This window comes from Camarhynchus parvulus, unplaced genomic scaffold (assembly GCF_901933205.1).
Source record: "Camarhynchus parvulus unplaced genomic scaffold, STF_HiC, whole genome shotgun sequence".
Lineage (NCBI taxonomy): Eukaryota > Metazoa > Chordata > Aves > Passeriformes > Thraupidae > Camarhynchus > Camarhynchus parvulus.
Window position 1 is genome coordinate 170,749 of NW_022148380.1, and position 12,651 is coordinate 183,399.

Below are 12,651 nucleotides of genomic sequence, written 5' to 3' on the forward strand. Positions count from 1 at the left end.
AGGGGACACCGGGGGACACCAGGGGACACAGGGGGACACAGAGGTGACATGGAGGTGACACGGGGCTGTCCCCACCTTCTCCAGGTCCTGCTCCTTGAGGGCCAGCGCCAGCTCGTTGTTGTCGATGACGGAGGCGGCCGCCACGTCCAGGGGGGTGGAGCCCTGCATGCCTTGGGGACAACGGGGACAGAGGTCAGGGGACACTGGGGACAGAGACCCCCCCTCAAGGTGTGCTTGGGGACACCGGGGACAGAGTGGGGGGCAGAGACACCCCCTCAAGGTGTCCTAAAGGACCCTCAAGGGGACTGGAGGGGACAGAGGTGACAAGGAGGAGCACCAGGGGGCGGTGAGAGTCCAGGTGGAGGTGACACGAAGGGACAGGGGGGGGCTGGGTGGGACAGGGGTGGCACTGGGGACACAGGAGGATCCCAGGAGGGTTTTGGGGATCTCAGGGGGTTTTTGGGGTGTCTCACCCAGGGCGATGCTGCTGTTCTCCAGCAGGTGGCCCAGGTGGGGGTGACAAAGACAGGACAGGGGGTGACAAAGACAGGACAGGGGGTGACAGAGAGGGGACAGGGGGTGGCACTGGGGACACGGGGGTGGCACTGGGGACACCGGGGGGTCCCAGGAGGGCTCTGGGGTGTCTCACCAAGCCCGATGCCGCTGTTCTCCAGCAGGTAGCCCAGGTGGTCGAACATGGAGCGCTGGTTCTGGCGGCTGATGCGGCAGAAGTAGCAGAGGAAGCGGCAGCAGTTGGTCACCATCTTGGGGAACCGGATCTCCTGGGGGGCACCGGGGGGTCAGGGCAGCTCCGGGGGGGTCCCCAGGGGGGCACCCAGAGGGGTGGGGGCTCACCTTGGACTCGCCACCGCCCAGCACGCTGACCATCACCTGCATCACGGTCTCGTGCATGCCCAGGGCCCGCATCAGGTTGGGGTGCTGGTAGAACACCTTGTTGTTCATGATGTTCCTGGGGGGCAAAGGGGGGTCACAGATCTGGGGGGCTGGGAGGGGGTTATGGGGCGTTTAAGGGGCAGATTAGGGGGGTTCTGGGGGGGTTCTGGGGTGTCCAGGTGGGATATGGGGTGTCCAGAGTGGGATTTGGGGTGCTGGTAGAACACCTTGTTGTTCATGATGTTCCTGGGGGGGCACAGGGGGGGTCACAGATCTGGGGGGCTGGGAGGGGGTTATGGGGTGTTTAGGGGCAGATTAGGGGGTTTGGGGGATTCTCAGGGTGCCTGGATGGGGACACAGAGGGACACAGGGTGGACACAAGGAGGACAGAGAAGGAGACGAGGAGGACACGAGGGGACACAGGGTGACCCAGAGAGGATCCAAGGTGACCCAGAGAGGACACAGGGTGACACAGAGAGGATCCAGGGTGACCCAGAGAGGACACAGGGTGACCCAGAGAGGACACAGGAGGACCCAGGGTGACCCAGAGAGGATCCAGGGTGACCCAGAGAGGACACAAGGAGGACCCAGGGTGACCCAGAGAGGACACAGGGTGACACAGGAGGACACAGGGTGACACAGAGAGGACACAGGGTGACCCAGAGAGGATCCAGGGTGACCCAGAGAGGACACAAGGAGGACCCAGGGTGACCCAGAGAGGACACAGGGTGACACAGAGAGGACCCAGGGTGACCCAGAGAGGACACAGGGTGACACAGAGAGGATCTAGGGTGACACAGAGAGGACACAGGGTGACCCAGGGTGACCCAGAGAGGACACAGGAGGAGCCAGGGTGACCCAGGGGCTCCCACGCACCCGATGCTCTGGATCATGAGGTTCTCCTCCTCGGGGCCCATCTGCACGATGAGCAGCGAGCGGATCTGGCCCAGGCACTCGAGCAGGGCCGTGGTGTCGGGCACGGAGGTGGCACTGATGGCGTAGGCCTTGGGCAGGGCCCGGCCCAGCTCGCCCAGCGCGTCGTCCTGCCGGTGCAGCAGGCTGAACATGGCCCGCACCAGCGCCGGGCTCTGGATGAACGACTCCTGCGCCCAGTGCACCATGGTCTGCGAGATCAGCTCCTGCAGCGTGCCTGGGGACAGCGGGGACATTGGGTACATTGGGGACACTGGGGACATTGGGGACATTGGGGACACTGGGGACACTGGGGACACAGTGACCCCTGCGCCCAGTGCACCATGGTCTGCGAGATCAGCTCCTGCAGCGTGCCTGGGGACAGCAGGGACATTGGGGACATTGGGGACACTGGGGACAATGGGGACATTGGGGACATTGGGGACACTGGGGACACTGGGGACACAGTGACCCCTGCGCCCAGTGCACCATGGTCTGCGAGATCAGCTCCTGCAGCGTGCCTGGGGACAGCGGGGACATTGGGGACATTGGGGACAATGGGGACATTGGGGACATTGGGGACACAGTGACCCCTGTGCCCACGGTCTGCCAGATCAGTTCCTGCAGCGCTGCCACCTTGGGGACATCCTGGCCACCACCTTGGGGACAATTTGGCCAATTTCTCACAGACAGTTTGGCCACCACCTTGGGGACAATTTGGCTGTGTCTTGGTGACATCTTGGTTGGCACCTTGGGGACACCTTGGCCAACTCCTTGGGGACACCTTGGCCAACTCCTTGGGGGCACCTTGTGTGTCCCCCTGATGCCACCTTGACCTCCTTGAGGACACCTTGACCAACTCCTTGGGGACACCTCACGTGTCCCCCTGATGCCACCTCGGCCACGTCCCGGACCCAGCTGAGTGTCCCTGTCCCCACCCCCCTGTCCCCTCCTCACTGGGCACCGGGGGCTCCTCGGGGGTCTCCTCCTCCTTGGGGGGGCCCCGGACCCCCACCACCTTCTGCACCAGCCCCAGCAGCCGCTGCCGCAGCGACATCTCCTCCTCCTCCTCCTCTTCCTCCTCCGTCAGCTCGATGCCTGGGGGACACGGGCAGAGGGTCACAGGGGTGTCCCCGTGTCCCCATGTCCCCAAGGGGGGGCCTCAGGGGTCCCAAAATGGGGGTCCCAGTTCCACTGGGGAGATCCCAGTTCCCCTGGGGGTGTCCCCATGCCCAGGGGTGTCCCCAAGCCCAGGAGGATGTCCCCAAGCCCAGGGGGTGTCCCCACACACAGGGGTTTGTCCCCACACCCAGGGGTTTGTCCCCAAGCCCAGGAGGATGTCCCCAAGCCCAGGGGGTTGTCCCCAAGCCCAGGGGTTGTCCCCAAGCCCAGGGGGTTGTCCCCAAGCCCAGGAGGATGTCCCCAAGCCCAGGAGGATGTCCCCACACCCAGGGGTTTGTCCCCAAGCCCAGGGGTTTGCCTCGGCGGGGGGTTGTCCGTGTCCCAGCGGCCAGGAGGATGTCCCCCACCCGGGGTTGTCCCAAGCCCAGGGGTTTGTCCCCAAGCCCAGGGGGTTGTCCCCAAGCCCAGGGGTTTGTCCCCAAGCCCAGGAGGATGTCCCCAAGCCCAGGGGTTTGTCCCCACACCCAGGGGTTTGTCCCCAAGCCCAGGGGGTTGTCCCCAAGCCCAGGGGGGTTGTCCCCACACCCAGGAGGATGTCCCCAAGCCCAGGGGTTGTCCCCACACCCAGGAGGATGTCCCCACACCCAGGGGTTTGTCCCCAAGCCCAGGGGTTTGTCCCCAAGCCCAGGGGGATGTCCCCAAGCCCAGGGGTTGTCCCCAAGCCCAGGAGGATGTCCCCAAGCCCAGGGGGTTGTCCCCAAGCCCAGGGGGTTGTCCCCAGACCCAGGAGGATGTCCCCAAGCCCAGGGGGTTGTCCCCAAGCCCAGGGGGTTGTCCCCACACCCAGGAGGATGTCCCCAAGCCCAGGGGGTTGTCCCCACACCCAGGGGTTTGTCCCCAAGCCCAGGGGTTTGTCCCCATGCCCAGGGGGTTGTCCCCACACCCAGGGGGTTGTCCCCAAGCCCAGGGGTTTGTCCCCAAGCCCAGGGGTTTGTCCCCAAGCCCAGGGGTTGTCCCCAAGCCCAGGGGGTTGTCCCCAAGCCCAGGGGGTTGTCCCCACACCCAGGAGGATGTCCCCAAGCCCAGGGGGTGTCCCCAAGCCCAGGGGTTGTCCCCACACCCAGGAGGATGTCCCCAAGCCCAGGGGTTTGTCCCCAAGCCCAGGAGGATGTCCCCAAGCCCAGGGGGGTGTCCCCACACACAGGGGTTTGTCCCCAAGCCCAGGGGGGTGTCCCCATGCCCAGGAGGATGTCCCCACACCCAGGGGTTTGTCCCCACACCCAGGGGTTTGTCCCCAAGCCCAGGAGGATGTCCCCAAGCCCAGGAGGATGTCCCCACACCCAGGGGTTTGTCCCCAAGCCCAGGGGTTTGTCCCCAAGCCCAGGGGGATGTCCCCAAGCCCAGGGGGTTGTCCCCAAGCCCAGGAGGATGTCCCCAAGCCCAGGAGGATGTCCCCACACCCAGGGGTTTGTCCCCAAGCCCAGGGGGGTGTCCCCAAGCCCAGGGGGGTTGTTCCCACACCCAGGAGGATGTCCCCAAGCCCAGGGGTTTGTCCCCAAGCCCAGGAGGATGTCCCCACACCCAGGGGTTTGTCCCCAAGCCCAGGGGTTTGTCCCCAAGCCCAGGAGGATGTCCCCACACCCAGGGGGTTGTCCCCACACCCAGGAGGATGTCCCCATGCCCAGGGGTTTGTCCCCAAGCCCAGGAGGATGTCCCCACACCCAGGGGTTTGTCCCCACACCCAGGGGTTTGTCCCCAAGCCCAGAGGGTTTGTCCCCAAGCCCAGGAGGATGTCCCCAAGCCCAGGGGTTTGTCCCCAAGCCCAGAGGGTTTGTCCCCAAGCCCAGGGTTTGTCCCTGTCCCCCCCTCACCGCAGTGGGCCAGCAGGTCATTGTGGAAGTCCAGCAGCTCGTCCCGGATGTCCCCAGGCACGGGACACTCCTCATCCTCAGCCCCTCCCTTGTACTGCATCAGCATGTTGATCTGGGGACACGGGGACACAGGGGGACAATGTGGGGACACCAGGTCACGGCACCACCCCTGTACATCCCTCTCTGTGTGTCCCACCTGTCCCCGTGTCCCCACACGCGGCCCCCAAACTCCCCCATTCCCACAGTTCCCTCAGGTGTCCCCATGTCCCCACGACACGGCCCCACTCACATCCCAGCCAAGGCTGTGTCCCCAGGGTGTCCCTGCAGTGTCCCTGCCATGTCCCTGCAGTGTCCCCATGCTGTCCCTGCTCTGTCCCCACGTCACCCCCATTCTGTCCCCACTCTGTCCCCACTCCATCCCCACTTTGTCCCTGTTCTGTCCCCACTCTGCCCTGGCTCTGTCCCCTGTGCTGTCCCCACGCCATCTCCATTCTGTCCCCACTCCGTCCCCGCCCTGTCCCCGCCTGTCCCCACTCTGTCCCCGCTCTGTCCCTGCCCTGTCCCCATGGTGTCCCCGCGCTGTCCCCACTCTGTCCCTGCTCTGTCCCCACTCCATCCCCGCTCTGTTCCCACTCCGTCCTCGCTCTGTCCCCGCTCCGTCCCCGCTCTGTCCCCGCTCTGTCCCCGCGCTGTCCCCGCCCTGTCCCCGCTCTGTTCCCACTCCGTCCCCGCTCCGTCCCGCTCCGTCCCCGCGCTGTCCCCGCGCTGTCCCCGCGCTGTCCCCGCGCTGTCCCCACCTGCTCCTGCGGGGGCGAGCGGAACTCGCGGGTGCGCCGGGCGGTCTCGGCTGCCGACATGGTCAGAGCGCGCATCAGGCGCCCGTAGCGCCGCCGCTGGTCCCGCTGCAGCCGCTGCACGTGGCGCTCCGAGAACGCCACGATGGCCTCGACGCGGTGCTGCAGCTCCCGCTCGCACAGGTGCTGCAGCAGGTGGCACATCTGCGGGGACACGGGGACATCGGGGACGTCAGGGACATGGGGACACTGGGGACACAGGGACCTCCACCTGGTGCTGCAGCTCCTGCTCGCACAGGTGCTGCAGCAGGTGGCACATCTGCGGGGACACAGGGACATCGGGATGTCAGGGACATCAGGGACATCAAGGACTGGGGGCATTGGGGTGATGGGGGACATCAGGGACACGGGGACATCAGGGACATTGGGGATGTCAGGGACATGAGGATGTCAGGGACACTGGGGACATCAGCGATGTCAGGGACATCAGGGGACACTGGGAGACATCAGGGACACAGGGGCATTGGGGACACAGGGGCATTGGGGACACCATGGGGATGGGGACCCCAGGACATCACTGGGGACTGGAGATGGGGACAGGGAGCCTGGGGAGGGGACAGGGACACTGGGAAGGAGAGCCCAGGGAGGGGACATGAGGTGGCCAAGGAGAGGGGACAGCGAGGGGACACAAACCCCCACTCTGTCCCCTCCCTCACCTGCAGCTTGACCGACTCCGGCAGCTTCATCTGCAGCAGCCCCTCCTCCAGCTCTTCCTCTTCCTCCTTCTCCTCCTCCTCCTGCACCTCCCCAGCCTCAATGGCCTTCGTCCTCCTGGCCTCCTCCTCATCCTCCTCCTCCGCCTGCAGCTCTCCAGCCTCGATGGCCTTCCTCCTCCTCACTTCCTCCTCCTCTTCCTCCTCCTCCTCCTCCTCCTCCTCCTCCAGCTCTCCAGCCTCCACGGCCTTTTTCCTCCTCGCCTCCTCCTCCTCCTCCTCCTCGCCAGCCTCGATGGCCTTCACCTCCTCCTCCTCCTCCTCCTCCTCCTCCTCGCCTTCCTCCCGCCGTCCCTCGCCGAAGACGCGGGGCTCGATCATGCGCAGCACGCGCCGCACGTCGCCGTCGCCCAGCGCTCCCACCGCCAGCAGCGCCGACACCAGCTTGAGCACCGGCACCAACTGGAACTCCACGCTGCCCCCCACGGGGTCGCGGGCGTGGGGACCCCCTCCGGCCACGGCCTCGGCCAGCATGCGCATGGCCTTGGCTCCCAGCTCGTCCAGCGGGATGGCCGGGCTGAGCGGCGCCCGCCCGCCGCCGCCCCCGGCCCGGATGAAGCAAGGCTCCGAGAAATGGGGCTGGGGTCTCAGGCAGGCGCTGGGCCCCACGCCCGGGGGTCCCGGGCAGCGCCCGCCGTCGGGGAAGAGCGCGATGGCGCGCGTGGCCTCGGTGATGGGCACGATGAACTCGGCGCTCATGGAGGAGCGGGCGCGCTGCGCCGCGTCCAGGTGCATGGCCAGCAGCAGGTCGTAGTAGCCGGCCCGCAGCGGGCCCGGCAGCTCGGGGCTCTCGATGGCGAAGAGCAGCTGGGCCTGGTCCACGTGGCTGCACAGGGCGTGCGCCACGCGGTTGTTGCCCAGCGCGCACACGGGGCGCAGTAGAGGCGCAGCGTGTGGCACTGGAACTGCAGCAGCTCCTCGCGCTCCCACAGCTCCAGGATGTCGATGCACCTGAGGGGGAAACGGGGGTCGGGGTGGGGGGCACGGGGGGTGAGAGCTCTGGGGGGTGGGGAATGAGGGGAGCTCGGGGTGGGACCCTGGGAGGGACAGGGAATGGGGGGATATGGGGTGGGGCCCTTGGGGGGACAGGGAATGGGGGATATGGGGTGGGGCCCTGGGGGACAGGGAATGGGGGGATATGGGGTGGGACCCCTGGGGGAAAAATGGGGGATATGGGGTGGGACCCTTGGGGGGACAGGGAATGGGGGATATGGGGTGGGACCCTTGGGGGGACAGGGAATGGGGGGATATGGGGTGGGACCCTTGGGGGGACAGGGAATGGGGGGATATGGGGTGGGACCCTTGGGGGGACAGGGAATGGGGGATATGGGGTGGGGCCCCTGGGGGGACACAGGGTGGGACCCCTGGGGGGTGGGAAATGGGGGATATGGGGTGGGACCCCTGGGGGACAGGGAATGGGGGGATATGGGGTGGGACCCCTGGGGGGACACAGGGTGGGACCCCTGGGGGGTGGGAAATGGGGGATATGGGGTGGGACCCCTGGGGGGACAGGGAGTGGGGGGACAGGGAATGGGGACATGGAGAGGGACCCATGGGATGAGACCCTAAGGTCTCCTGGGGATGAAACCCCAAGTTTTCCTGAGGATGGGACTTTTGGGGTGAGACCCCAAGGTCTCCTGAGGATGAGACCCCTGGGATGGGACCCCACGATCTCCTGGGGATGGGACTTTTGGGGTGAATGTCCTTGGGATGGCATCTCTGGGATGAGACCCCAAGGGGACAGAACCCCAAGTCCCTCTGGGGGGATGGAATCCCAAGGTCTCCTGGGGATGGGACCCCTAGGGATGGGACCCCAGGGGACAGGACCCCATTTTCCCCCGGGATGGGGACCCCAAGGTCACCTGGGGCTGGGACTCTTGGGATGGGACCCCACAATCTCCTGGGGATGGCACTTTTGGGGTGAGATCCCAAGGTCACCTGGGGCTGGGACCCCACAATCTCCTGGGGATGGCACTTTTGGGGTGAGACCCCAAGGTCACCTGGAGCCGGGACCCACGAGGCTGGCTGTCCCTGGGGGTGTCCCTGAGGGGTGTCCCTCCTCAGGGATGTGCAAAAACCCCCCCAGACCATGGACCCCTCCCCTATTTAACCCCCACACCATGGGGCGGTTGCTGCGCTTGATGCTGGGGGGAAAAAGGGGGTGACACCCCCGAAACCCCCCCCAAAATACCCCCAGACCATGGACCCCTCCCCTATTTAACCCCCACACCGTGGGGTGGTTGCTGCGCTTGATCTTGGGGGGAAAAAGGGGATGAGACCCCCAAACCTCCCCCCAAAATACCCCCAGCCCATGGGACAGTTGCCCTATTTGGGGTCCCATTTGGGATTTCTTTGGGATCCCATTTAGGGGTCCCGTCTGGGGTCCCTGAGGGGTGTCCCCACCCACCTGTCCTCCTCGGGGATGTGCAGGGCCATCATCTGCAGGGGCTCGGAGCACTCGACGGCCCAGCCCTGGCGCTCGCCCAGCCGGGCGCTCTCCACGGCCAGGTACTCGGTGGGCATGCGGCTCCAGGTGACCGGGCTCAGGTGCTGGATCACCAGCCTGGGCGGGCACTGCGGCGCCGGGTTCTGCCTCTCACTGCTGAACATGGCCGCCGAGATGGGCATGATGTTCTGGGGGGGGGGACACGGGGGTGTCAGGGGGACCCCAGAGACCCCCGGCACTGAGTTCCTCTTGGGTCGCCCTGTAGATCCCAAAGATCGGCCCCAAAGCTCTCCTTGTTCCACCTCACAGCTCCTGAGTCACCTCACCAGTGCCCCCAGTTGTCCCCCAGTCCCTCTCCACACTCAATAACCACCCCCCAAAATGATGGGGTTTGGGGGGGTTTCGGGGTTCTGTACCATGGTGGTGTTCATGATGAGTGTCAGGGGGACCCCAGAGACCCCCGGCACTGAGTTCCTCTTGGGTCGCCCTGTAGATCCCAAAGCTCTCCTTGTTCCACGTCACAGCTCCTGAGTCACCTCACCAGTGCTCCCAGTTGTCCCCCAGTCCCTCCCCATCCTCAATACGTCCCCCCAAGATGATGACCTCGGGGTTTGGGGGGGGTCTCAGGGGTCCTGGACCATGGTGGTGTTCATGATGACCTTGGGGTTTGGGGGTTTTGGAGTGCAGGGGTGGTCTCAGGGGATTTTGGGGGGGTCTCAGAGGTCCCATACTGTGGTGGTGTTCATGGTGACCTGGGGATTTTGGGGAGGTTTAGGGGGGGTTTTGGGGGTCTCGAGGGTCTCATTCCCCCACCACCCACCTGCTGGGGGTCCCAGTCCTCACCTTGAGCTTGCCCAGCTCGAACTGGAGCACGTTTTGGGTGGTGGGCTGCACGAACACCGCCGGGAACAGTTTGGTGTTGGGCTCCACCTGCGGGGACAGCGCTGCTGTGAGACCCCCGGGGTGGGCTGGGACCCCCAGAGCTCACCTGGGGAGGGCTCAGGGGAGCGGGTCCAGCTCACCTGGAAGAAGGTGTTGATCTCTTTGCCGTTGGCTGTGAAGGTCATGAGCCCCGTGGCCAGGTCCACCAGGCAGCCGATGACCAGGTCAGTGTGGGACACCCTGGCCTGCTGGGTGGGGGTCGCAAACTCCCCCCCCCACACCATGTAGCAGTTGCTGCGCTTGATGCTGGGGGGGGAAAAGGGGGTGAGAACCCCAAAACTCCCCCAAAATACCCCATAAAGCCCCCCAAAATAACCCCACACCATGTAGCAGTTGCTGCGCTTGATGCTGGGGGGGAAAAGGGGGTGAGAACCCCAAAAAATCCCCAAAATACCCCCAGGCCATGGGGCAGTTGCCCTGTTTGGGGTCCAATTTGGGGTCCCATTTGGGGTCCCTTTGGGATCCCATTTAGGGGTCCCATTTGGAGCCCCTTTGGGGTCCCTTTGGGGTCTCTTTGGGATCCCACGCAGGATCCTGTTTGGGGATCCCCTTTTGGGGGGTCTCATCTGGGGTCCCTTTGGGATCCCATTTGGGGTCCCTTTTGGGATCCTATTTGGGTCCCTTTGGGATTCCACTTGGGGTCCCATTTAGGGGGCCCTTTTGGAGTCTCTTTGAGGTCCCATTTGGGATTCCATTTGGGGTCTCTTTGGGGGCTACTGGTGTCTTTGGGGTCCCTTTGGGATCCCATTTGGGGTCCCATTTGGGGGTCCAATTTGGGGTCCCATTTGGGATCCTATTTGGGGTCCCTTTTAAGGATCCCTTTTGGGGTCCCTTTTGGGATCCAGTTTGGGGTCTCTCTGGGGTCCCTTTGGGGTCCCTTTTGGGGTCCCTTTTGGGGTCCCCGTGGGGTACCTTGTGGGTTTGCCGCTGCGGTCGCCCATGGTGAGGCGGCGGCCCACGGCGGCTCAGCCTCGGAGTCGGGTCGTGCTGGTGGAAGTGGGGGGTGACCCAGCCCACCCAGGCGCTGCCCGGCTCCTGCCCCGCAAACAGCCGCACCGAGTAATAGTACTGGGGACAAGGGACATGGGGACATGGTCAGGGACATGGGGACAGGGTCAGGGACACAGGGACACGGGGACAGGGACAGGTGACCCAGCCCACCCAGGCGCTGCCCGGCTCCTGCCCCACAAACAGCCGCACCGAGTAATAGTACTGGGGACAAGGGACATGGGGACACGGTCAGGGACATGGGGACAGGGTCAGGGACAGGGGGACAGGGACACGGGGACAGGTGACCCAGCCCACCCAGGCGCTGCCCAGCAAACAGCCGCACCGAGTAGTAGTACTGGGGACAAGGGACATGGGGACACGGTCAGGGACACAGGGACAGGGACACGGGGACAGGTGACCCAGCCCACCCAGGCGCTGCCCCGCAAACAGCCGCACCGAGCAGTAGTACTGGGGACAAGGGACATGGGGACATGGTCAGGGACACGGGGACAGGGACAGGTGACCCAGCCCACCCAGGCGCTGCCCCGCAAACAGCCGCACTGAGTTGTAGTGCTGGGGACAAGGGACATGGGGACACGGTCAGGGACAGGGGACACGGTCAGGGACAGGGGGACAGGGTCAGGGACACAGGGACACGGGGACAGGGACAGGGACACAGGGACAGGGACATGGGGACAGGGACAGGTGACCCAGCCCACCCAGGCACTGCCCCGCAAACGGCCGCACCGAGTAATAGTACTGGGGACAAGGGACATGGGGACATGGTCAGGGACAGGGGGACAGGGTCAGGGACACAGGGACAGGGACACGGGGACAGGGACAGGGACATGGGGACACAGGGACAGGGTGTTTTGGGAGGCTCTCAGGGGTCCCATACCGTGGTGGTGTTCATGATGACCTCGGGGCTTGGGGATTTGGGGTTTTAGGGAGGTTTTTGAGGTTTTTGGGGTTTTCGGGGGTCCATACCGTGGTGGTGTTCATGATGACCTCGGGGCTTGGGGTTTGGGGTTTTGGGGGGTTTGGGGTCCATACCATGGTGGTGTTCATGATGACCTCAGGGGTTGGGGATTTGGGGTTTTGGGGAGGTTTTAGGGGTTTTTGGGGGTCCATACCATGGAGGTGTTCATGATGACCTCAGGGGTTGGGGATTTGGGGTTTTGGGGAGGTTTTAGGGGTTTTTGGGGGTCCATACCATGGAGGTGTTCATGATGACCTCGGGCGTTGGGGATTTGGGATTTTGGGGGTTTTTGGGGGTCCATACCATGGTGATGTTCATGATGACCTCGGGGGTTGGGGATTTGGGGTTTTGGGGAGGTTTTTGGGGTTTTTGGGGGTCCATACCGTGGTGGTGTTCATGATGACCTCAGGGGTTGGGGATTTGGGGTTTTGGGGAGGTTTTTGGGGGTCCATACCGTGGTGGTGCTCATGATGATCTCACGGCTTGGGGATTTGGGATTTTGGGGAGGTTTTTGGGGTTTTTGGGGGTCCATACCGTGGTGGTGTTCATGATGACCTCGGGGCTTGGGGATTTGGGGTTTTGGGGAGGTTTTAGGGGTTTTTGGGGGTCCATACCATGGAGGTGTTCATGATGACCGGGCGTTGGGGTTTGGGATTTTGGGGGTTTTTGGGGGTCCATACCGTGGTGGTGTTCATGATGACCTCGGGGGTTGGGGATTTGGGGTTTTGGGGAGGTTTTAGGGGTTTTTGGGGGTCCATACCATGGAGGTGTTCATGATGACCTCGGGCGTTGGGGATTTGGGGTTTTGGGGGGTTTTGGGGGTCCATACCGTGGTGGTGTTCATGATGATCTCACGGCTTGGGGATTTGGGATTTTGGGGAGGTTTTTGGGGGTCCATACCGTGGTGGTGTTCATGATGACCTCGGGG

General features: G+C 64.5%; 1 protein-coding gene across 1 annotated transcript in view; it reads right to left on the reverse strand.

The window, feature by feature from the left end:
* The window catches only part of RYR1 (ryanodine receptor 1), an 84,780-nt gene that overhangs the window by 41,810 nt on the left and 30,319 nt on the right, over positions 1 to 12,651 (reverse strand). The window contains 15 exon segments of the mRNA XM_030970389.1: positions 76 to 170; positions 650 to 782; positions 856 to 970; positions 1,771 to 2,044; positions 2,764 to 2,904; positions 4,800 to 4,911; positions 5,597 to 5,797; positions 6,310 to 6,372; positions 6,493 to 7,242; positions 7,245 to 7,317; positions 8,774 to 9,000; positions 9,656 to 9,742; positions 9,835 to 10,000; positions 10,667 to 10,705; positions 10,707 to 10,822. Coding sequence (XP_030826249.1) covers positions 76 to 170; positions 650 to 782; positions 856 to 970; positions 1,771 to 2,044; positions 2,764 to 2,904; positions 4,800 to 4,911; positions 5,597 to 5,797; positions 6,310 to 6,372; positions 6,493 to 7,242; positions 7,245 to 7,317; positions 8,774 to 9,000; positions 9,656 to 9,742; positions 9,835 to 10,000; positions 10,667 to 10,705; positions 10,707 to 10,822 — 2,592 coding nt within the window.